The sequence below is a fragment of the Condylostylus longicornis genome, unplaced genomic scaffold (genome assembly GCF_029603195.1).
Source record: "Condylostylus longicornis isolate FDR11 unplaced genomic scaffold, ASM2960319v2 ptg000027l, whole genome shotgun sequence".
Classification (NCBI taxonomy): Eukaryota; Metazoa; Arthropoda; class Insecta; order Diptera; family Dolichopodidae; genus Condylostylus; species Condylostylus longicornis.
The window spans coordinates 4,804,153-4,831,951 of record NW_026577996.1 but is presented as its reverse complement, the minus strand read 5'-3'; the positions used below and the strand labels follow the sequence as shown (position 1 = coordinate 4,831,951).

The window sequence follows — 27,799 nt, the reverse complement described above, 5'->3', positions numbered from 1 at the left end:
ATTATTGAGAAATGAGGTGATATATATTTTCTGTGAAAAAAAAATAAATTAAAAAAAAAGTAAATAACGAAATTAAAAGTTATTCAAAAAGAAAAAGAATTTGAGAAAATTTTTTTTTAATTATTTTTTGCTATTTGTACTTATTCGTTTTAGTTAATTAAAATTTAAAAATTATATTTAATTAAAAAATTATAAATAAAAAAAAAAATTAATAATTTTTTTTTTTGATTTTGTAAACTGTTAATTAAAATTTTATGAAAAATTATGGTGAATAACAAAAAATCTATTTAAAATTAAATTTAATAAATAAAATTATTTAAAAATTTTAAAATCTAAAATTACTTGATTTTCATAAATAAAATATTGCGGAACAAAGTGTATAACAGTTTATTCACTCTTTTTTTCTGTATTTTCGAAAAATATAACGGTTTAATAAATAAAAAAATACCGTTTATTCAAACAAGCAAATTTTTTTTTTGTTTCAAATTATAAAATTTTTATAAATTTACTGTGACAGTGGTGAATTGTAAAAAAAATTATTTTAAAATATATTTTTTAAAAAATATTTTATTTTACAATGTACAAATATTGTTGAAAGCAAAAATTCATTAGTGCATTTAAAAAAACAAAAATTAAGTAAAATATTTTTAGAACCAAAAAAAACAATAAAAAGAAAAACATGAAAGTTAGAGAAATTTTGTAATGGAAAATTTTCAGATTTTTAAATAAAATATTTTATATTCATATTATATAAATATGTATATATATAAATAAATTAAATTTTAAATAAAAATTAATTTATTGTGTAAAATGTAAATATGGTGATATAAAAGCGCACAAAAATACTAATATATTAATTTTTATATTTTTTTTGTCCTGATTTCTAAAGGGATTAACAATTTTTATAATTATTTAATACACCTTAAGTGTTATATAAAATTTTAATGAATGTTGTTGAGTGCATATATTTTGTGTATATTGCAAACTTATAATTATAATTACAATAAAAATTTTGAAAAGAATTTGCATATTATATTCTTTAATATTTAGAATTTGTGAAAAATGAAATCTTGACATTGAGCTTTTGATTTATATAAAATATGTATATATATATATGTATATATAAGCTTCAATTGTATTATAATTAATCATAAACAATATTAAAAACTATTTAATTAAAATAATTAAATATGTAAATACCTAAAGTTATATACTAACCATTAAATTTAATAATGTATAATCTACTAATTTTATAGTAATTGTATTTACATACATATTTAATTACTTATAAAATTATTAACTTGAACTGTTTTTTTAAAAAATAATAATGAATTAAAAATTTATAAAATTTTATTTATATATATGTATATATGTTGAAAATACAAATAAATATATAATATGTATATGATCGGATATTTGTATTTAACCCTAGAGAATACACATTAATTAAAAACAGACCTTAAGACATAAAAATGTGTTAATGAATTTTATTTAATGAAAATTATTTACTCCATCAAAGAAAATTCATTGACGTTATACCAGAGTTCGAATATTACTTTCAGAAAATTCAATGTTGACCTTTTGAGGGTAAAGAACAAAAAATTTATTAGAATTCTATTGTTCACATTAAATTTTTATCATTAAGTTAAGTTTTTTATCCGATTAATTAAATTTATTAATTATAAAGGCGATGTGTAACCGTGTATATATATATTAGTAACTACAAACGAAATTCACGTTAATCAAATACAAATAATGATTTAATTGACATATCAATTTAGTTTTTCTTTTGGTTTTGTAAAAAAAATTAGCAATAAATTATAAGAGATTTATATTTTCAATGTAACATGTATGTTAAATCGGATACAATGTGGTCAAAAATTTCGTTATATGTAATACATCTTTTGTATAGAATAAAAATACATAACGATATACATAAGTGTACACGATAACGCAAGATATCGTGAAAATTAAACATTTTATTCCTTAATTTAATAAAAATTTCATAAGCAACACGATTCATGCATTAGAAACCTTACTATAATTGCTTTATAATTTTCAAAACTAATTTCAATTTTTAAAATTCCGAAAATAAATTATGATTTGTACGGTATAATACATTCATTTAAAACTATCAAAATCTCATGAAAATTTCATTATATAGGTCAGAATTTTTTAAGACTTGTATAATACTCTATGATGAGAATTTATACTAATCAATTAATTTTAATATTATTGAAAAATCATATATGTTTTAATAAAATGTAGTAGTAAATTTTCCTGTATAACAAGTAATGAAATATTTTTACTATTCTTATTTTACTATACTACCCTTTCAAAATTCATCATACTTTTACATATACTCTTTTTTAATTATATACAAAAAAAAACCAAAGAATAACAAAAAAAAAACAGGAATATCTTCATTCAATAAAATAGTAAAAAATTTTATTTTTAAAAATAGTTTTCAATAAAATTTAATTTATTTTCTAAATAGTTTTGTTTGTTTTATTAATTAATTTGTATATATAGCGAGTATCGATCGATTGATCAATTGATTGATCATTTATTTCGTTCTATTGTATTTTCTAAATTTTATATATATACATATTTTTATTATATATGTATCTATATTGAAGATACAAATAAGTTTTAATAAAGTTTTATATATATATATATATATATATAGATTTGCAAACATATGGCCTTCACAAAAATGTTTTAAATTTAAGGTCCAAAGTAACAAAAAGTACGTAAGCTCGTGTGGCTAAAAATGTTATTTACATAAACATACATATACACATATTTACACATACAAATCTAATTAATTGTATATCGTAAATTTTCATACAATATATTTTTCTTATTCTTCTTATACATATGTATAACTATATAAGTACTAACATATAAATATTAAGTTTTAATAAATATTTGATATAAAATATTTATATATTTTCAAATATTTATCAATCGGTTTATAAACTCCTATCGTGTTATAACTGTTTAACAATATTAAATATTATTAATTCTAGTTAAGAAAATTAAAAAAAAAATTTTACAATTAATTCTAAAAGTAGAATATTGAAAATTTCAAGTATTTAAAATATAATACCATAAAAATTTATTTTTATTGATAATACAAATTTTAGCTTATACTAATACGTTTGCGGTGTTGTTGGTAGCTAGCGAGATGAACCTAAAAGTAAAAAATATAAACTGAATAAGTAAATTAAATTAAAAACTTAAAATTAATAAAAATTACAAATTTGAATAATAAGTAAATATTAATATTAAAAATTTCACAGGTCTGATAAACTCATAAATATTAAATTTTATAATATGAAAGTTAGACTAAGAATTAATTATATACGTGTGTTAAATTATATTAATATTTTTACTATTAAAGAGCAATTTGAATTGTTTATTATTTTAAACAAATTATTTTTAAAAGTAAAATAATGATACTTTCCGAAATTAATCGGTTCATATTTTTTATTTCCAAGCGCATTTCCATATGAATAATAAAATTATAAAAGCATTAAATTAAATTTACAACTAAAACTAAAAACGAAATTAAAAATTTTAAATACTAAATTTACATAAAAATTACTATATCGCAATTGAATAAAATATTTACGATATTACGATAGTAATAATATTAATTTGTTACAGAAATTGAATAATACTAAATTTTCTTATTGAGACAATTCCTTTTCAATATTTTCAATAATTATCAAGTACTTATACATATATATACGAGTATTACAATTTTTAATCTTAATTATACAACTTTTAAATTAAATTATTCAAAAAAAAAATAATTTAAAAAAAAAATTATTATAAGATTAATATTTAAAATTGACAAGTTCATTAGCAACAAAACTTTTAAATTTTAAAACAAATATTTTATTTAAATTTAGACACACCCTCTTTTATTATATAATTTTCATTTTATAAATATAAAAATAAAAACTAAAATCAATATTTACAATTAAGAGTCTGAATAAAATTATTTTATAAACTTAGTAATAATTTAAAAGCTCAACTATATATTTACATAATAAATAACTTAATTAATATTATAAATTATTCTAAAAATTTATTAACAAAATCATTTAATAATTTAATTAATTTTAAATTATAAATAAAAATTGTAGCGTTCTTTTTACGTCTAGATAGGATGACTCCGACTTAATAACGTAAAATGAACCTCAAACCTTTGATAAAATGCTCTTAACAATGATCAGATCCTCTATCAGATCCTCTTATAACGTAAAAAGAACTCAACAACTTTATTATTATAACAATTAAGTATTACAAAAATTACCAAAATGAATGTTAATCGAATATAAAAATATAACAAAATAAATTTATGAATGAATTTTATTTTTTAATTTTTGCATAACTTAATTTTAAATTTTATTTTAATTTTATACTCGTAATTTGATTTGTTTTTTCCATTTTGAATTACGTAAAACGAAAAAACTTTTTGTATTTTTTTTCTTAATTTAAAAAAAAAAAAAATTTTTTATTACTCTTTGCGCTCATTGTCAAGTTGAAGGATGAAATTTGAAAAACTTTTATTTTCGCGCTACTTAGCATACATTTTACACAATAATTAACATTGAAAAATTTCTAAAATTAATTTTTCTTTTTCTAAAAAATTTTTGACTTCTCTATTTAGTACACTTTTATATTTTAAATCGTTAACATCATTATTTTAATAGCAATTTTAATATATGAAATTTTAAATTTTAATTTAAAAATTTAAATAGTAAAAAAAATTTTTAATAAATTATATTTATTTAATAAAATATTCTTATCTACACTACTGTTCCACAAAATAACTAGTATAACACATATGTGCATAATTTCTAATTGACATTTAAATTGAAATTTTGAATATTTTGAATGAATTTTTATAAAACAATTTAATTAGAATTTAAAAACTTTTGTTCTTATTTCTTTATTATTTTTTTTTTCTTTTAAAGGTTATATTTATTTTAAAATCATTTGCAAGTTGTTGAAAAATAAATATAAAAATTAATTGAAATTAAAATAAATCAACATTGACGTTACAATTTGTATTCAAGAATTAAGAAAACTTTGTTAAAAAAATTTAAAAATAACTACAAAAAATATTGAAAATTGCAAAAAAAAAAAACAAGACTGAATCTAAATAAATATTGAAAAAAGAAATTTTAATAATTAAATTTTCAAAATGAGTGGTAATTCGGTGGGGAAAATTAAGGATAAAATATTGGGTGTTGTAAGTATAACACTTTTTTAATATTATAAATCATATAATATGCTTTAAATTAAATATAATAATTTTTATAAGTTTTGTTGGAAATGAAAGTTAATAATATTATTGAAATATATTTACATAGTAACAAAATATTTAAAAATTCCTGAATCTTTAGAATTGTAGAGACAAAATTTAGAAAAATTGAAATTTCATAAAGTCCAAAATGCAAAAAAAAAACAAATTAATCATATGAAAAATATTTAAAATATAATTTGTTTAAATTGTGATTCCAAATATTAAGAAATTCAAAAACTCTGAGTTGAATGGACTTAAAAATTGGAATAATTAGTCACAATTCATAATATTGCCGTCTAATCTTAAAAGTCTATTGATTGATTGATTGCGTAAAATATTTATAATTTAAAAAATTAACATCATGGAAATTGATAATAAATTATATTTCAATTGCAATCAGTAGTTAAGAGGAGTTAACCTTAGAAATACAGTAAAATAGAAAATATATTAATTATTTCAATTAAATTTCCAAAAAAAATTGAAGCACGTTTTTTAGTTTTACCCCGAACTTTGTTATTTAATTAGAATAACATGGTAACATTAAAAATAAATTTGTTCTACATAAATAGTTATACTTATAAATCTCGTTTTAATAAAAGCGTGCCAAAAAAATTTTTCCCGCTCTATTAAAAACATTTTAAGAAAATCTAAAAAAAAAACTATTTTTCTTTTTTTGTTTAATTTAATTAAAATTGGCAATATTATTTGTACCGACTTCATACTTGTATTGTTGACTATTTTGTTGTATTTAACCTTAGTCGCAAGTGACCTAAAAAAAATATTTGATTCATTATTCATTACTTATTTATTTGCCCTTTTTTTTTTAAGAATGTCGAACGTCATCGCAATGTTGGCAAATAATTACCTTAAAATTCCTCTTTTTCTATTTAAATAATTACTATATGTAATTTAAAAGATTCCCTTCAGACAATTAAAATTTACTAGTCGAGACAAAATTTATTTTAAAATGATAATAATTATACATAGAAATAAAATATAAGAAAAATTAGTCATAATCAGAAAATTTTGTAGATATTCAGAATAATTATATAGAAAATTGTAAAAATTGAAATATATCTATATACTTAAAAATTAGATATTATAAGTAAGATTTCTGAAACTATTTAAATTTATTTTTTTTTTTATATAATTCACAATTTCTTATTTCTCAAATACAATTTTAATTTGCTATTGATTTAATTTGCATAAAACATAAATTTAAACATTGAAAGCCGGTTTGTCTTAAATTTTTGCATAATTTTTAAAATGAGTAATACTCTGATTTACTAATTTAAATTTATTATTAATTCTGAAAAACTCAATGTTATGCTACACTAACTGAATTATTTTGATTAAATGTATTTCATATATGAAATTAAAATTTTACTTTATACTTAAATGTATACAGAAAAATTAAATTTATTATTACTTATTGCAAATCAAAATCAGGTGAATAAAATTAAAATTCAATTACAAGCTATTAATTTTTAAAAAGTAAACAAAATACTATAAGCAAAATTTTCAAGGCAAAAGTATATATAAAACAAGAAAATATGACGTTAGTACATTAAATTTCAAATTAGATTTTTATTTAAATCAATTATTAAATTGAAAAATATGAAAATTTCTTTTAATTGAATATAATGCATAAAATTTTGTTTCCGTTAATGCATAAAATTAGAAGAACTTGATCTAAAATAAAATTTTAAAAATTCAATATAATTAAAAGTATAATATTTTTTAAAATTCTGCAAATGATTAAATTCTAAAATGTAAAAATTTAATAAATGCAATTAATAATTTTTATTTAATTTTATAGTTTATGTAATGAAAGAGACTATTACTCGTAAAATTGAAGTACTCTCAACTGCTATGGTGCAATATTATCGACAATTTAAACTAATATTAACTATATAGATTTAATTTTTTTTAATATTAAACTGTAATTTCAAATATAAATTTGAAATAAGTTGGAATTAAAAAAATAAAGAGCAACTGAATTAACTATAAATTAAGTAAATGTATACATGATTTGCTGCTATAATTTTTAATAAAATTAATACGTGAGAAAAATACCGTAAAAGTAGAAAAAAATTATAGCACATGTTTACCGTTCTATTATTTTTTAATCTAAAGTTTATGTACATACTTTTGTTTTTTTTTTTATACATAATTTTACTATTTTATCAATGGTTATAAAACATTATGAAAATTTTAGTAATTTTAAATACATATGGTTGTATTACAAGTATATAAGTATATAAAAAGAAAAAAACGATATCACTGAAAAAGTACTTAAATATTTTACTAGTATTCCCGCAACACATAATTAAACTGATAAACTATTTGCAGTCATAAAGATTTAAATTTTTTTTATTATTTAATATAATATATATGTACATATATGTATTTTTTATTATAATATATTTAATGTAACTAAACTTATACACTTGACATTCAGAATTGCATATAATATTAAATTTACTTCGTCATATTACAATATTTAAACACGTTAATTATAAATTAAGTGCACATATTCTGGTTAATATTATTTTTAATATTAAATTTAATATAGAAATTTGACCAAGTAATATAGAATTACATAATACATTCTATAAAGTTTATTTAAAAAAAATGAACAAGAAAATTAAATGATTTTTAATTTCCTATTTAATTAATTTCTTGTTAATTTTTTTCTTAATTAATACATTTATTCAAAGTATAATAAACATAATAATTAAAATTCTTGTAAAATTTCTAACAGTGATTTTCAATATTTTCCTATTGTTATTATAACACAAAAAATTAATTGGCATTAAGCATATGCAATAGTAACTAAATTATAAACAAAATTAGAATACTATAGAAATCCTATATGTACTATGTTTGAAAAATAAAGAATATTCACGTGCATTTGCTACAAGCTGTGATTCCATTATCATTGAAGTCGTTGACACTTAGTATTCAAGATAAATCAATTAAATTAATTGTGAATTGTCGTAAGTGAAATATCCAAAAATTCCACATTGAAAAAATTGCTAAAAGTCCCTCTTACTATAGATAAAATTGCATGTGTTATACAAAAAAAAACACACAATTTGCGACTCATTCCAAAATTTTATTAAGAAAATATTTATTTAGAATCACTGATTTAACAAAAATATTCGTGTCAATGAACGTGAAAATAATTAATATTCGTTAAATACAAATTGTGTACACATTTATAGAAAGCATTTTATAAAAAGAAATGTCATTTTTAATTAAAATATTAATTTGCTTTGTTTCAAAACTATGTATACGTACATACATATTATAATTTAAAAATTCTTTTATAAATTCATTACGCTTAATAATAAATTTGAAAAAAAAAATTTTTTTTATTTAATTTCAAAGATTTAAGTCCTATTATTTAATTTAATTTTATTTTAAATTATGCAAATTCAGTGTACTAAAGAGTTTTAACACATTAGCGAATATTGCTGTTCTCTTAATAAAAAGTTTCTCTTTGATCGTATAATTAATTTAAGAGAACGATTTTTTAGAGTCTCTCTTTCTAATTCATAAAATAATTTTTTTTTTAGTTATGCAGAAAGTAGAAGTTTCATAATATTTTCACTTATGCGTTCATATATGAAAATTCATACGAAATTTAAATTTTGAATACTCTCTTAAAAACAAAATTTTTTTGTGCTAAAATTTTCTCTTAAAAATTAATTAATTTGTTTATTCAAAAAAAGAATAATTTATTATTAATGATCCACTAAGATAATAGCTTTATTAATATTTTTATTGACTAAAAATGTTGTTTATTTTGAAAGTCAGTTTTCTCATATTTACATAGAAAAACAAGTTAATTAAAAACATCGTAAATAAATTTATTTAATTTGGAATTTTAACAAAAAATATTTTCTGAAAAACTTATTGCAAAAATTTCAAAAACGTTTTTCAGAAACGTTTACATTGCCTTTATTTTTGCAATTATATTAATACTTGTAGAATTATAAGTAATACAAAAACTTTGTAGTCATCTATAAATTTCAAAAAATAAATTTAAGAATTTTATAATTAAAATTTAATAATATAAAAAAAACTAATTTACAAAACTGATTATTTTCTTATTTTTTTTTTTCTATGTAAAATATAGAAAGAAAATAAAAAAACAATAATTTTTTTTAATTTCCTAAAACTTTTCTCAATGATGATTTTACCGGCTTTTTGTTGTCGGCAAATCAAAATTAAAATTTAGTAAATTTACATGTTTAAAAAGCTTGCAATGCAATATCCACTATAATATAACTCAACTTAAATATAAAAATAAATGCAAATTAAAATTCTTCATTCTTTTCTAATAATTTTATAAGAGCTACGACACATTGAATGTGCATCTTGAGTAGAAAAATAAACTAGTATCATACTAACTTATCATTATAAATTAGTTTCCGGCTTTTTTCAAATTGAAACGTGTATTCTTTTAGATTATCTAAACAATTATATCAGATAAATAACTATTTCTTTTAAATAAATTCAAAAAATTACAAAATAATTTAGATATATAATTTAAAATATCAAAATAATATTACAAATTATTTAAATTTAATACTATTTTACAATATTAAAATGCGTGCTAATACGTGCTTTAATATAAATTAGAACATTTCTTATAATTTGAAAAATAAAAATTGAATAACTCAAACAATTCATAATATTACACTTATTATAATATTTATATTAAAAATTAAAATTTTAAATGACATTGATAAAAAAACAAAAAGCATAATTAAAAAGTAAATGCTTTTAAAATTAACAAATTAAGATAGCAATGACTTTCAATTTTTAAACTTACTTATAATACAGCGTTAGTTTGTCAAAATTGCAGATATTTGTGCCTGTTTAGCCGATATTATATTTTGAATATTTTAATTAATTCTACATTGTTAGCAACTAATATTATTCAAAATGTAATATTCAAAGGTCTAGACTTCATTTCATACCCTATAAAGTTATAATTTCTATAAAATTATCATTTGATTTTTTGATCTTTGTAATTCGGCAAATACCTATGTGTTATTAAACTAAATTTCTTTGGTATTGAAGACTATTTTAAAAATGGCTTAAATTCTAAGAAAATGTTATGGTAGAATTTATCTGACTCATAAAATTGAATATTACCAAATTTTTCTTATTTTAAGTACATATACTTAACAATTGACATATTGAACTTTTAATTAATTTTTTTAATCGTAATCTATTACCAATTACATAACAATGTAAACTAGTAATTGAATTTTTTTCTAGATTTTCGATTTCAAATTGATAAATACATACTTATATAACTATTATTAAATAATTAATTACTTAATACTTAATTTAATTTTATCTGATCAAGTTTTATTTCGTGAATTGTAATATTAAATATTCATTTACATTTTGTTATAATGTACATATAATGAAAATATCAATTAAGCTTACAAATAAGCATTCATCATGAATTATTCAGTGATGATATTTTGAAAGTTTATTAAAATTCTAAATTTGAATTTCATTAAGTTCACATCTTAGCTTTAATTATCTAATTTTAAATCGCAATTATTTTTCAACTGCATATGTACATACATATGCTTGATTTTATTAGTAGAATTAGTAGTTATAGTTTCTATGTAGGTTCTTTAATTTTTTTAAAATCATGCAAAATGGCAATATTAAGCTTAAATCGTATAAGTACATACATAAGTAACTTTTGTTAAGTAAACGAAACTGAGCTAAAAAGATAACCAAACCAAAGAGTATTTAAATCCAAGCCATATTTACCATAAAATTTAAGAATATCCATTTGTAAAATTCCATTGCCTTTTAATAAGCGTCTGGGCTTATCCTCCTAATGCTGTTTTTAAGATATTTTATTCAATCTTTTTATTTAAAACATAAATTATTTGTTTCTCAGCTTATTATACCACAATTTCTTTTCAATTTTTCAAAAATTATAACATTACTTTTAAAAAATCATCAATTTTACTGCCGCCAACTGAAATTTTCGTTTTGACATTCCACAAAATTTTATGTATTAAAATCTGGTACCGGCGTTGCCAGCTCAAAATTATATGTTCATTCTAAAAATTGAATAAAAATCAATACTACATGTTTTTTGACAGCAACATTACAATTTATTTTTCTCTTTTTTGGCTCTGCAATCTGCAAATATTAGAATCACTGCCTAAATTAGATATGTAGGTACGTTATTTTTTACATTCATCATTTAAATTCCAAAATTAAAAACTAACAACAATAGAAGAGCAACAACATCTCTTCTAGAAAACAACATCTAATAATTATTCATCGGCAGTTTTATAAGCGATAATTTTTAGTTCGTTGCACTAACAATCTTGAAATATTTATCGCTTAAATTTTATTTTGTTGGTTTGATCACGTGTTTTAGTTTCTTTTATTTACGTTTTTACGTTTTTTGCTAATTTATGTACCTATGTACATATTTAAACATTTTTTCAAAAATATTTTTGAAGGCCTTTGTCTGAGAAGTATTTAACTTGTCAAACTCGCATAGAAAAAGGTAAACAAAAACTAATAAATTATACTTGTTTAGGAAAAATACCGATATCCACTTTGATTTCCTTAAACAACAAAAAAAGAAAAAAAAATTTAACAGTAAATATTTTAAATGAAATAAAAAATAGTATTTTTAAAAATTTACTATTTATTTATTAATTAGTGCTTACACTTTTTTTTAAACTTTTTTAAAGGACGACGAATCAACCAGAGGGAGTTATCAACGTGTTAGTGGAAATGAAGTAGATGATTCTACCGGTGGGAATTTAACAAGTACTTCAGTAGATTTACTATCATTGGATGATAATTTGTTAACACAAAATCCACAACAACGTCAACAATCACAACAACAAACGCAGCAACAACAGCAACAGCCACCGTTAGATATATTACGTAATCCATTTGATGATAATGATTTACGTTTTACACCGGAACGTGAAGGTGATGATGGCTTTAATGAACCACCATTTGTTCCATTGCCTCCACCTTCAACTGGGAAGCCAACACAGCAACAACAACAACCGTCATCGAAAAGACCAAGACCAGAACCTTCAACAAAATTTCGACAAAATGAAAGTTTTGAAAGTGATAATTTCACCAGTAACCAAAAAAGTTCATCAAAACAATCATTAAAAGGTTCAAGAGTATCATTTCAAAAACAACAACAAGATAGTAGTGATGACGAAGATAGCTTTGAAGATAAACGTGATTTATTCCAACAACAGAGAACAACAAGTGTTGACCATAAAGGGATATTAAAGGTTTGTTTTGATAATGCTTAGCTGAAAAGCAATTAATTTTAATTTAAATTGTAATTTTATTTTTTATCATTAACAGGATATTCATAATTTAGCTTATGATAATCGTAGACAATTTCAATCCAAAAAACATGTTTCATTGGATGTTAAAGGTACAGCAAATATATTGGAAGATTTACTTAATGATTCATCAGAAGAAGAAAATTTTAAGAATAAACGTCGTGATTTTCAAAATAGAAAACATCAAAGTTTAGATCCAAGAGTTAGTTTTAAATTGGAAAAAGCATTACTTGGTACATCAAGTACATCTAGTGAAGAAGAAGAAGAAATTATTGGACCAGATGGTGAAAAGAAAACTTTAATACATAAACATCATCATCATAAGCCAAGGGATATAACAAAACCTATTGTTATCGATTTAAGAGATTTAGATTTAAGTGAAGAAGAAGAAGAAGATTATGTTGAGACAAGAAAAAGTTTTCAAAATCAACGATCAATTAGTATGGAGTCAAGAAAGAGGTAAAATATATTAAAATTAATTACAAAGACAAAATACTAATTAAGTGTTAAAATTTTTAGTCATAGATTTTTTGAAATGGATGAATTAGGCAGTAAGAAAAGTCAAAATATAAGACAAGCTGTACCATATGTCAGACAGATCACTGAAGATGGTAAACCTAAACTTGAAGTTTATAGAGCAACAACAAATCCAATTTATATTTGGACTCAGGTTAGTTTAAAAATTTTTTCTTAAGAACTAGAAATCTCAGTATTGTATTTGGAGAAAGTTTAGCAAACATATAATAGAAATACAGATAAAGACAATACCATATTCAGAAGTTATTTAAGTACATACTTACACACTTTTTAATGTTACTATGGTTCTAGCGATGAGATTCAAAGGATTTCAAATTCCTAGTTTGATTCTTAATTTTTAAACGAAATTTTAGAAAATACGGTAATCATTTGTTATCTATTTTTTTTCTAATACTTGAAATACAATTAGGTGTTCCTTTCGTACTTATTGATAAATTTACAATGCTTTTATAATAAATTAATACTTGCGTAAGGATAATAAAATATTTATCCTTTAAACTTCATAAATAAATTTTCAAAATACGTAGGTAATGAAAATTTTACAAGTTCATATATGTAAGTATTTTATAACGAATGAATATGAAATTGACGTAAATCGATTTTGTTTCTTTTTTTGTAACACGAAAATTAAGGTGTGCATTTTTATTATTAAAAGTTTGAGGTTTTTCTAAGAATATCTAGCCATAGTTTTTCTTGTAAGAATAATAATTTTCTTATAATCCTTCAAACATAAATGAATAATTTAATTAAATTGCATAAAATTCATATTTATTATTTATATTATATTCACTTAGATTTATTAGAAATGATATAAACGAATTTTTATCGACATATTAATCTTTATTACAACTAAAAATTAGTATTAATGGAATTGACGTGACGTAAATATTACTATATAATAAAACTTGTAAAAATTATTATAATTGTAGAAATTTTAATTAATCTCAAGCTCAAAAATTTTTTGTGACCCTCCCAAGAAAAGTACGTTTACTCAAAAAAAAAATCAATTTAAAGAAAATTGTATAAGAGAACGGTTTTCAGTTTAAACCAAAAGAAATATGAAATTCGCATTGGTTTAATTAAGGTGATACAATGGGCTATTTTCAAGTCCACTTTGAGGTTTTTTATGTAGTCGTTAAATAAATTTTTAAAGATTTTAATAGTATCGAAACTGAGAAATTGAATTTTTTGATTTATTCCAATTTTTTAAATTTTAGTCACTTAAAAGTAGTAAACTTGAAGCATACCAAAAAATTTTTTATTTTATGCTGACTATGCTGTTTAAATTAAATCACAAGTTCTAATATAAAGTTTAGTTGGATTTTGTTTTACACATAATATCCTGACAACATTCAAGTCTACTTTAAAATATCCTTCTGAATTGGATAACCTCCATATTTGTATTTATAAACAATATAGAAAAAAGTACCATATTTATTAAACAATAAATTTAATCAATAAATCTAATATGATAAATAAATAAAACTTGTAAAATAACAAGTTATAAGAATATTTGTTTTTAAAATCGTTTAAACATTTACTCTGTACATATAAATTCAATGACTTTATTTCCTGAACAAACTGTTTACAAAAAAATATTAATTACAAAAATAAATAAAATTCTTTAAAAATTACAAATGAAATCTCATAATTACTTTTTAATTTCATTTTTAATAAATTAATTTTTTATTTTTTCTTATTTTGTTTACATAAATCATTTTAGTAAAAAAAAAAGAATAAATTTTTGTATATAATTGAATATTTATTTGAAATATTCATATAAAATATAATTTTATGTATATAAATTAAAATTGATAAATTTTTCGAATCAATTAAAAGATATTAGTTAAAAATTTAAAAAGTATTATGAGTATTTTTTTTAAGAAAATTTAAGTGAAAGACAAAAATAATTTAAGTTAGAATGGCAGTAAAACTATGATATATTGAAATCTTTAAAATATTTTACATTTATTCGAAATTTAAGGAGTCAAGTTAAGCATAAATTTTATATTAAATTTATTTTAAGTATGGCAATCCTTTTCTTCAGTTGTATACAATATATAGTACAGTTAATCATACATTTAATATTTAAAACTAATTGCAATTAAATTATATTTACTAAAATTAAAATAGTGCTGGAAGTATAGTAGTTAAAAAATTAATTACTAATATTATTGCATAATGTAAGAATATAAAAAGAACGCTTTCAATCTATGTATGTATCTAGTATTATGACAACAATATATTTGAAGCAAAATTTTGTTTAGACGTAAAATATCAATAATTGTCAATTTTGTATTATAATGGTCCCAACACGTCTTTTTGTACAATTTTTGTAATTTTTTTTTAAAATAAAATTTGAGTTTTAGTAATTTTTTTTATTTAAAATAAAAAAGTTTGTGTTCCAGTAAATAAAATGTTTTCGCTATATTTGCTACACATATAATATTATTTCTATTTATAACATCATCATTGTTAGCAAAAAATATTATTTTGTTTAGTATAACTTTAAAAAACAATAATTGATCCTATTTCGGATTGTTTTTAGTTTTTTATCATCATAAATTTTCTAAAATTGATTCAACTGTACTGTAATATTATTTATATATGCGTACAATACTATAAAGCGATTCTATTATAAATTTTGCAATTCAATAAAAAAAAAAATTATTGTTTAATTATACAATAAAACGCGTGTATTTCCATAAATTAAAAAAAAACAACCATTAAAAAACCGCTATTAGATCTAATTTTGAAAGGTGCTTTTGTGTTTTATTCTTTAATCACATTTATAATAGCTAGATTTGACTGAGGAAGTTTTATAATACAATAGAATATAATACAATTTTTATACAGTCTAAATTGAATGACGAAAATCTCTAGAATGTCTACGAGAATAATTTTCTTTCTCTATACTTTCTATATTTTATGTATATTCAGTTTAATATTTATTTAGATTTTATGTATTTTAATTTTTTTAAATTAAAATTCTTCTAATCCCTTCTCTTATAATTTTTTTTTTTTAATTATTATAAAACTTGTTGTTGAATATACATATGTATTTTAAAAATATTGAATATAAATGTAATAAAAATATTATAAATTAGTTTTTATAAGAGAAAAATTATATAAATTATTTATGTTCACAAACATTTACAAAAACCAATTACATTTATTGCATTTATTCTATTTAGTACACCAATACAATTATTTTCTAAAAGTTTAAACCTTTTAGGATTCTTATAACAATAGATAAGTAATCTCTTAATATTACATACATACTATATCATAAATACAGATAGATAGTTAGAACTATGTTAGCAATTTAAAGATTTATTGAAAGCAAATGAAAGTTATTATAAAAGTTATATGAGAGGTGGAAAGATTAAAATAAAAAAACAAAAAGAAAAGAAAAAACAAATAGGTACTCGTATATTTAATTTATATATAGAATTAGTAGACTTCAATACCTCAGTTATAATTGCCCTCAGTTAGCTAAGTAATATTAAGTAAATACAAAAATAGAAAACAGAAAATTAAATTAGAAGAGAAAATTCATTTTTATATTTTTTTTTTTTAGTTTACTTTTGTTATTTGAGACGATCATTCAATATTTTCGCATTAAGTATAACAATATTGAATCCTTTAAGTATAGTACAAATAATAATTGTTAATCCTTTTATTTTTATTTTTAAATTTCATGCAATTTTTTTTGTTTTAGTTTTAGTTAAAGTTTTAATTTTTTTGTTCAATTAAAAGTTTTTTTCTTTAATTGTGTATAAAATGTAATTAAAATCATTAAAATATAAATTATTTATTAAATAAAAGTGTGATAAATAAGACTAAGTATAATTATAATTAATTAAAAATTTTAAAATATAAAAAAAAAATAAATAACATTATCAAGTTCTTTGTGTACTAAAAAATTATAAAAGAAATTACAAAAGCTGAATATTTTTCTTTTAATTTTTAAAATCAAATTTTCATTTTAAAAAATTATTTTAATTTTAATTAAATTTATTTTTATTTATTTCTTTTTATTTGTCCCAGTATAATCATTTAAATTAGTTTTTTTAATTTATTTCAAAACTGGAAAATTAAATAGTTTAAACATCTCTTAAAATCGGAAATATTTTTATAATTTTTTACTAAAATTTTCTTAATTTTACTCACATATATTTAATTTGTATGTATTTTTTATATTAAATTCAAGGATTTCATATATGAAATTCAAATAAAATTCGTATAATTGTTATACAACATATATAATGTAGTTGCAATAATGAATTATTTAAACTAATTTTATTATAAATATAAAAAAAAATTAAATAAATTCTGCTGTTACTCGTACGAATAGAATTCTTAATATACAAAATTCTATACCAACAATTATAAACATTTTTTATAATTAAATTTATTATATTCGAATTATTCAATTAAACACACATTTATATGTATATAAAAAAAATGCAATTATTTTTGAATTTACAAATTAAATAATGGTTTAAATTACTTACATATTTGATTTGTATAAATCTTTATATAAATATATTTTATTAAATTTTCTTAACATATTGATCTGCACAGTAATGAAATGCAATATAATAATTTCAAATATAAATAATAATTTTTGAAATTGAATAAATTTTTTTGTCATAATATTTTTTTAAAAAACCAAATTAAAAATCAACTAAATTTAATAATTCAAAATTAATTAAGGAAATCAAAGAAATAAAAATATTGATTCGTACATGTCACTTAATAAATGACGTACAGAACAGAATCTGAAGACATCAAAATCAAAAAAAAAAAATTGTTCAGCTAATATGACGACGGCAATACTATTCATGTAACGGTATAACCGATGAAGCGGTGAGAAATTATTGTTTAAACATTTTTAGCAATGAGTTCTTTCGAAAGACGGAGAAGAATTTATCACTATTTACATATATATAAATCTCTATTTCCCATAATATACAGTTCTTGTGAGGCAACGAGGTATTTAAAATTTATAAAAAAAAACTCTCATTTTCAAATACGAGTATATTAACTCTAAAACATTGTAAGATGAAAATTTGTTTATAAATAATAATATTGGAAAAATTGACATGCAATGTAATTTATTGTATGCTAATAAGCTACATAATAATTTTATTGCATATAATATACGGTATAGATATTTGTGAGAGCAAACCCCCAAAAAAACCAAAACAATAGCTCAATAAAAATTAATTAACCTGAAAATTAAATATTCAAAATAAGTAATTGCATTTACAATATATTGATTGCTTTTTAAAACGGATACTAAATACTTCTTTCAAAAATTTGTTTAACAAATCCAGTGCAAAAATGTACTTTTATTAACTTGCATGACAGTATGACATCTAAGTTGTCACGTATTTCTGTTTTTAATTAGATAATTACATTGAATTAATTTTAATCTTCATTGTCATAATAATATTATAAAATTAAATTCATAAAGTGTACATAATAGATGAATTATTTCAATTATAAATAATGCAGCTGAAAATAAGTAAATAATATTAGAGTCAAAATCAAAATGATGCTGCAGTATCTATACAAAATTCACTTACACTAGAAAAAACAAATAACAAAAACTTTATTTAATTATTTGCAATTTAAATTTAATTGAATTAATTATTTTTTAACGATGTATATTACAAGCAATTTACGTCAAATTTACATTAAATTTCTATTAAATTATCAGTTCGATGTTGCTTTAAAATAAAATAAATTTAAATTAATTATATTGAAAAAGAAGTTCCGATATAATTATAGTCATACATATATTAATTACAAATTTTAAAAAATTATGTATAAATTTCACGATTTTTACTTCCTAAACCTTAAACCAACAAAAATATTTTAATTATAGACAATGAGATTTTCATTATTACAAACTCAATATTTCCTCAAAGTAATTGGTAGAGATTTCGGTTGTAGTTCATACAAAAGTAATTATAAAAGTAATTATAAAATTAAACGAACGTTATTGTAATTCCTGACCGTCATAAAACAAAATTGTTACTTTTTTTGTCTTCATATTTCTGACACTTGATCACTAATGTAAATTCTATATATAGACTTAAGTTTTAATCGAAAAATGACTACTTTACAATATTCGACTTCAAATTTAAATTTGTAGCTGACCTATATGTGATATTAAGCTGAGAACATAAAACGTAACAGGGCTGAACAAGGTATCGAAGTTGAAATCGTAGATTTTAACAAATTCCATTCAAGACCGGTTTAAAAGATAACCTGTTGATCACAGAGTGGTGGTACCAAAATGACATATTTATTCTAATAGGGATGCGATACTGCTGTCGCGTACCGACTGCGTCAATCAGCCAACCAAGTCTAAATAAAATAATACTATGAACATATGACGAAAATTTACGAATTATGAAGGAATCACGAATTAGAATTAAAATGTAAAATCTAATTGTAATTATAATTAAAAATTGCAATTATTTTGCATAAATTCTAATTCAATAATGTGCCTTAATAGGTCTTAAATATATGTAAACTTAAAGTGTTAATATATCCCCATTAATGATTGATCTCTATAATAATTATCAGCTAATTTTATTGTAATTAAAAAGTCTATAAACGAATTAATTTTAAGATTTAATTACTTGAAAATAAAAACTAGTTTTAATCTACTTTATATGCTAAATGTATTTTAATCATATAATGATGTTTTGAATTATTTGAATTGTAGAACAAGTTTCGAATGAGTCATACATTGTGACTAACTATAATAGTTTTAAGTCAAATTTTCTCAGTAAGAAATTTCACACCAAATTTGCATTATAATTGTCAAATTTACTTTAATACATCCTTTTGTTTTTGTTTAACAAATTGATCTTAGTAACTGGATTGCAAAAAAAGGTCCATTAAATGCCCCTAACCAAGGGCATATATCTCTTCAACTTTTCATTTCACGAATAAGGTAGTAAATTAGATATCAATATTACATTTTTCAAAACTACATACAGTAAGCGAAAAGTTATATTAATATTTAAAGCATATATTTATAATATAAACATAACCTCATTAATGCAATGTCTTACATAATGTACATTTACGAATTGCATGACTCCATATGTCATATAACAAAAATTGTATGTACATATATGAAAATTCAAATATAAATATAAAATGGGGCAAAGACTAAAAGCTAATTGAAAAATTTCTCTTAATAGATTTTTGTAAATACTTAATATACTCGTATACAATATATATTATGTATAATCAATGAATAATTACTGTTATATAATCGTATAAATTAACATTTTCTTCTTTTTAATAATTTCTGTACTTCCGTTTAACTATGAAACTAGACTTGTAAATTATAGAAAAGATTTTAATTCAGAAGCTATTAAAACACAATTAACGCGTATATCCGCCTGAGTCCCTTAACATGTAAGCAAAAATAAGAAAATAACGCATTCTTTTTACTATTTATATACAAAAAAAAATGTCCTTCAAATAATAATATAGTTTTACAGTCACAGTCTGCCACATTCGTAAATAATTGCACATACTATATGTATGTATATTTTCTACTTTCCCATTATAATAGCAGCTTACGAGTAAATAAACTATTGAATTTATTATAAATTTATTTACTTCCCTATTTATCCAAGTTCATTATCACTTCTTCTTATATTATTTCTATTATATTTTAGAATTTTAATAATATGTCATCATAAGCTCTATAAATTCTAAAAAATGCACAATAAATATAATATATGTATTATATAAGAAAGTGTTATAATATAAAATTCAGCATAACTACGTAAATAAATGACAGGGTAATGATAGTGTATATAAAGCTTGTTCATTCAAAAACGCACAATATTTCCTCCCTGTTTTCGCTTCTCTTCCTCTCCGTTATTCTATTTCTCTTTATTTTGCTATTAAGTAAAGCGCACAATATTCGCAAATGCATACAAAGTATATTTAATATAGTTTAATATATATATAAGTAATGAGTCCTACTTGTATATTTTACAAGAATAAACTATTAGAGATGGACAATTACATAAAAAACGAAATTGTTGGTGCAATTTATTTGTGATTGTGCAATTAACAATTTCCTTAAAACGGGAGTAAAGTTTAGAAATTTAACGTCAAAAATGTAGATTTTAATTTCAGAAATATTTTTCTATGTATTTTTAAAAAAGACAAAAATCTGGGCCGATATCAAAATTGAAGATCTAACGCCAGATTAACTTATCTTGGGCCTAATCGTCCATCGGAAATTGAGTGAATTTTACTCGGAAAGTGAGAGGAAAGTGAGTAACTATTATATGTTTGACAAAGTAATTTTCGAATGAGAAAAATTATTTAGTATTGCGTATCTTGTTTTTTTTCTAAAATGTACACAAAATTCAATCAAATACAAGAATCCATTAGTAAAACGGAAAATTCTGATTTGAAAGTGAATAAAAATGAGAAGAAAAAGCGAGATATACGATAAAGCTGTTAGAAATTAAAAAAATATTACAAAAAAGGTCATGTTTAGTATGTCAATTCTCTTTAAAATACATAAATATGGGAAAAAAGTTAATTTAATTTAAATTAGCAAATATTTATCTGGTATCGAATATCAATATGTATCGAATATCGATAAATATATTTACCATCCTTATATAAACTACATAAATATTCTTTTATATAAGCGCACTACATTATTATCCTTTTATTTTTAGTACAAAAAAAAAAACTTTGAAAGTTTTCCTTTTTTCATTTTTCTACATTATATACTTAAGGAGGAAATAAAATATTGAAATTATATTAATAGAGAGAAATCTTCGTATAAATCATCTGATAATAAATTTTTTTTTTATGTGTTTTTAGTATTCTTTTGACATTTTATTAAAAAAAAAGTGGTATATTGTGTGGCTTTATGCCGGCCGAATAGGATCGCTTTCTCTTCATTAATATTAGAATAATTAGAAATTCTTAACAACTTCTTTATAAATTTTATTTAAATATGAATTTAAGTAGATCAAATTGGAAAATTAAATTAAGATTTAATTGCAGTTAAAAAAAAAATAAATTGATTTAGTGATGGCAAACATGCATTATTGAATGCAATAATGAGCAATTTTTATATATAGAATTTTTAAAATTAAATTGGAAATTTTCCATTTAAAAGAAATATTTCTGTAATGAGTGCTGAAATGATTGAAATTTACATTGTTTGTATGTTTATGTAGAAAAAGCAAAGACGATACATTGTATAACTATTTTGTATTATTGGTTTAAAACCGATTAAAATATTTGAAATTATTTGAAATTATGATTGCATTATGTAAATTATGTGTGGTTCAATAAGAAATTATTCTACATTAATAATTTTTTCTTTGCTATATAGAAAATATATTTTTACAAATTGAAAAAGTAAAAGGATATTCAAATAATCAGCAAAATATAATAATTTAAAAATGAGAATTTAAAAAAAAAAAACACAATAATTTAGAAGATTTAATTTTAAAATTCAAAATTAAAATGTTTAAAATAATTTTGAAGAAAATTTTCCTATTAGACAATAGATTTTATCGTGATGTAAGTTTTATTTTTTTTTTATTTTTTCAATATTAAATTTTTTATTTTAATATATTTTTTATAATTTTAATTTTATTACTTGCACAGTTTTACAAATATTTCGTTATTTTAACTCTATTATCGGAAAATTCGATTTTTTATCGAAAATTATTTGCATAAACAAATTTTTGGCAAAACTGACAAAATCTGTCAGTATGTTCTTAAGACGAAATATTATAATAAATAGTAGAAAGTCACGGCGTCCAATCCGGAAATTCCAAAAATTCAATAAACTACATTTGATTGATGATCACAATTGATAAGTTTCGTTAAATTTCATAAAATTATGGGTTAAATTTAACTTTAAATCAAAATTTCTGCACCCCCTTTATTTTGTAGATGTAAATTCAATTTAACCAATTCAGCAATTTAAATTATATTGCTGAATAAATAAAGTTCGCACTTTATAGATTTTGATTTTTATTTTGTATTTTTGGTTTTAATTTTAATAATATGTGAAATTTTTATGTTTTTATTTCCAATTGATAATAATTATTTTATTTGTAAAGTAAAAAATTTAGGAAAAAGTCAACAACAAAAAAGAAAGAAACTATAAACGAAAAATGAAAATTTTAATGCGAGCCGATACACATGTATCGTTTAGTATACCTGAAACGGAACCAAAAGCGAAATTCACTATTGAACAGGTTTTACAACTATTTTTGTATAAATAATATGCAATTATTGTGAATTTTACAAAATACTTAAATTAAAATTCAATACAAAAAATTTCATTTTGAAAATTTTTAAAGAAATGCGAACAAATTATTTTTTAATTTATAAAATATTTTATTTAATAAAGTCTTGTTGTGTTGCCGTTTATTAATTTTATTCAAAAATAAAATAATTTACTGCGTGGAATGATGAAAATTAAATTTGATCTCTGCTGAAATATGATTTGATTTTAATGTGGTCGAAATTTTATGTTGATTGATTATTGAATTGACGACTCAAATCAGCATTATTGAATTTATTTTACACCACAGTATATGCAATAACCTACGAGATATAATATCAAAAATTAATAATAAAAATTAAAACTGAGATTTTTTTTTATCTTCCATGTTATTGTGAATCATTTAACTAAAATTTTTTTTATTACAAAAATAGGTATTAGCTGCCCTATCAGTATCTTTGGGTTCTATGGTTGTTGGCTTTTCTTCTGCTTACACTTCTCCAGCTTTAGTTTCCATGACAGATCGCAATATTACAGCATTTGATGTAACACCACAAGAGGTATAAAATAATATAAATTTATATTATTTAATTTGTACAAATTTTAATTTCAATTCTTCTCTAAATTATTTGTAGGCTTCATGGATTGGTGGATTAATGCCATTGGCAGGTTTAGCTGGTGGTATTGCTGGTGGTCCTCTTATTGAATATTTGGGTAGAAAAAATACAATTTTAGCAACAGCTATACCATTTATTATATCATGGTTATTAATTGCTTGTGCTGTTAATGTTATTATGATATTTGTTGGACGTGCTTTAGCTGGATTTTGTGTTGGTGTTGCATCATTATCATTACCAGTTTATTTAGGTGAAACTGTACAACCAGAAGTACGTGGTACATTAGGTCTTTTACCAACTGCTTTTGGTAATATTGGTATTCTTGTATGTTTTGTTGCTGGTACATATATGAATTGGTCATATTTAGCATTTTTGGGTGGTGCTTTACCAATACCATTTTTAATATTAATGTTTTTAATACCTGAAACGCCACGTTGGTATGTTGGTCAGGGTAGAGAAGATCGTGCAAGAAAAGCATTACGTTGGTTACGTGGTAAAGAAGCTGATGTTGAACCAGAACTTAAAGGAATTGTTCGTTCACATACTGAAGCTGAAAAACATGCAACATCAAATCCAATGGCCGAATTATTAAGACGTAATAATATAAAACCATTATCAATATCATTGGGTCTTATGTTCTTTCAACAATTGAGTGGTATTAATGCTGTGATTTTTTATACAGTACAAATATTTAAAGATGCTGGATCAACAATTGATGGAAATATTTGTACAATAATTGTTGGTTGTGTTAATTTTATTGCAACATTTATAGCAACTATTTTAATTGATAGATTGGGTAGAAAGGTAAGAGTAATATAAAAAAAAAAAATTTTTTATTCATTTAATATTCATATTTGGTTTTCAATTTTTTTGTTTTCTTTTAGATTTTACTTTATATTTCTGATGTTGCTATGATAATTACTTTATTTACACTCGGTGGTTATTTTTATTGTAAAGATCAAGAAATGGATTTATCTAGTGTAGGATGGTTACCATTAGCAAGTTTTGTTATTTTTGTACTTGGATTTTCATTAGGTTTTGGTCCTATTCCATGGTTAATGATGGGTGAAATATTACCAGGAAAAATTCGTGGTACTGCAGCTAGTGTTGCTACAGCATTTAATTGGGCTTGTACATTTTTAGTAACAAAAACTTTTCAAGATTTAATTGGTTAGTAAAATATTTCATTCTAATCATATTGTACATAATATTAATGTGTTTGTTTTTGTAGATGGAATGGGAACGTATGGTGCATTTTGGCTTTTCGGTTCAATTTGTGTTGTTGGTTTATTCTTTGTTATAATATGGGTGCCAGAAACACAGGGTAAAACTTTAGAGGATATTGAAAGGAAAATGATGGGACGTGTAAGACGAATGTCTTCAGTTGCTAATTTGAAACCGTTATCATTTAATATGTAGAAATTTACAAAATATTATAAATTTAGAAATATTTAAATTTTAAAATTGGCACAAAATTAAAATAGTTAAATACAAACAAAAATATTCATTTTGAAATATCGTATATTGTACAAAATAAATTTTTTCTGAGATTTTATTATTAAATATTCATAAGTATGTAAAACTTAATTGAAACCAAAAAAAAAACAAAACAATTTTTTTTTTTCAAAATTTACTCAAAATATTTAATATTATGTATGTAAAAATACCAAACCTTATAACACTGTTAAGAATCTCTAGATTTGAAAAATTTTATTATTAAATAAAAATTTTTGATTATTAAAGTATAAAATGTAAATTATATTTAATACAGAAACACAATATTCTTTAATATTTTAATTTTAACAAAATTTAAAAAAAAAATCTTAATTATTATTTTAATGAAAAAATTAAAACAGAAAGAAAATAATAATAATTAAAAACTTGTTCCTTAGTTTTATATTTATAAAAAAAAAATATTATAAATTTATTTTCATTAATATTTTAGTTTTAAGTTAGTCTAAATATAAAAAGTATGAGAAAAAAAAAAGTTATTTGACTTTTTTTTTTAGTAACTTTAGTAGCCATTTTACATCAGAAAATTATAAAAATAGTCAGAAAATAAGTAAAACAAAAAAAAATATTTAAAAAAATTTCAGTTTTTGTTTTTAATTTAAATAATCAGAAAAGAGTTATAATTATTTTTTGTTGTTTCATTTGATTCAAAAATTGTTTAAATTTCATCTATTTCATTTATTATGAAATTATTATATTTTCATATATTTTTTTTTTTTGTTTTTAATTTCAAACAAATAATTTTTCATTATAAACAAATATCAATTAAAATTGGAATTATATTGTAGTTTAAGTTTTAAAAATAAAATAAAATCAAAACCAAAATTATGTATACTATATATATTAAGTTGTTATGTTAAAAATAAAACAAAAATTTCTATAGTTATAAGAGATAAAATTAATAAATGTTTTACAAAAAAAAAATAAAAAATAAAATTGTTTTTTATTTTATTTATCCTAATGTGCATTATATAAAGTTTATTAAAAATCATACTTTTAAAATTCATTGGATTTCACTTTATAATTTTGATTTTTCTTTAATTTAAGGTAGACAAAATATTTAATTTAATAATTTTAAGTTATAATATTTTGCAGAATGGACGGACTCTATCGAATTACAGATTGTCAATTAATACAATATTATTGAAAATTTTTATTATTTTAAAAAACAACTAGAGTATTCTGGTTTTCATTTTATAAAATTTCAATAACTTCATGTGTTTAAATTAGATTAAATGTAGCTCTAAATTAAATAACTAGATTAATTATTATTTGCTCTAGTTATTTAATTTATTAATTATTAATTTATTGATTAGATACCAGATATAATTAATTTATTCATAATCTTAGTTTTCAAAATAATTTAAAAAAAAAATCCATCTTGTCTCCAATTTATCTGATTGCTATATTTTGTTTACAGGTTTATGATTCTTCATTCAATACAAAAATTTTTGAAAATAATACACGATAGTATGCAATTGTTTGTAATAATGTTATTGAGTTAATGTAAAGAAGGTGTTATATAAGAAAAAAGACGAATCAATCTTGTATTTTTTAAATACAAAATAAAAATTTTTAACTAAAGCTTTGTAAAACATTTCTTAATTTATGTAAGTATATGCAATTTGAAAATTAAAAAAATTTTTTGCATAATTATTTTATTTTTTTGTTTTCTTAAGAAAATTATTTTGAATAAAATTATTGAAAAACCACCATTTATAAAATACATAAAATATTTATTTCTTGATATGATAATAATTTTAATATAAGAACTTATACAATTTATATTTTTATATAACATAATTATCCACTTGTATATATTAACATTTAAATTTTCTAAAATTATGAAAATGAAATAATACAAAAAAAAACAACAATCAAATTTGTAATATGTATAATTAATTACATTAATTTAAAATTAAATGTAGATAATTAGAATTGAAACAGAAATTTAAAATTGGTGATTATAAAAAGGAAATACAAATTTTAATTTTAAATAAAATAAAATGTTTTTACAAAATACTTTAAATATTTTTTTTTCTTTGTTTTGAGTTTTTAAATTTTCCATATTATTTATAAAATATGTTGATCTTCTTATAGCATTTTAAGATATGAA

General features: G+C 20.3%; 1 protein-coding gene across 3 annotated transcripts; it reads left to right on the top strand.

The window, feature by feature from the left end:
- On the top strand, positions 1-25,937 carry LOC129607580 (facilitated trehalose transporter Tret1). 3 transcript variants are annotated; one of them, XM_055518659.1, is made up of 9 exons: positions 1-16; positions 4,992-5,269; positions 12,079-12,645; positions 12,722-13,161; positions 13,222-13,372; positions 23,989-24,114; positions 24,190-24,975; positions 25,056-25,341; positions 25,403-25,934. In XM_055518659.1, the coding sequence occupies exons 2-9, from the start codon at positions 5,222-5,224 to the stop codon at positions 25,588-25,590; spliced, it is 2,592 nt and encodes an 863-aa protein (XP_055374634.1). In that variant the 5' UTR covers positions 1-16; positions 4,992-5,221; the 3' UTR covers positions 25,591-25,934. The 3 variants fall into 3 exon arrangements, with proteins under 3 accessions (XP_055374634.1, XP_055374635.1, XP_055374636.1); XM_055518660.1 differs by lacking the exons at positions 1-16; positions 4,992-5,269; positions 12,079-12,645; positions 12,722-13,161; positions 13,222-13,372 and adding an exon at positions 22,705-22,839 and having other exon boundaries at positions 25,403-25,936; XM_055518661.1 differs by lacking the exons at positions 1-16; positions 4,992-5,269; positions 12,079-12,645; positions 12,722-13,161; positions 13,222-13,372 and adding an exon at positions 23,427-23,525 and having other exon boundaries at positions 25,403-25,937.
- Positions 25,938-27,799: the final 1,862 nt, after the last annotated feature.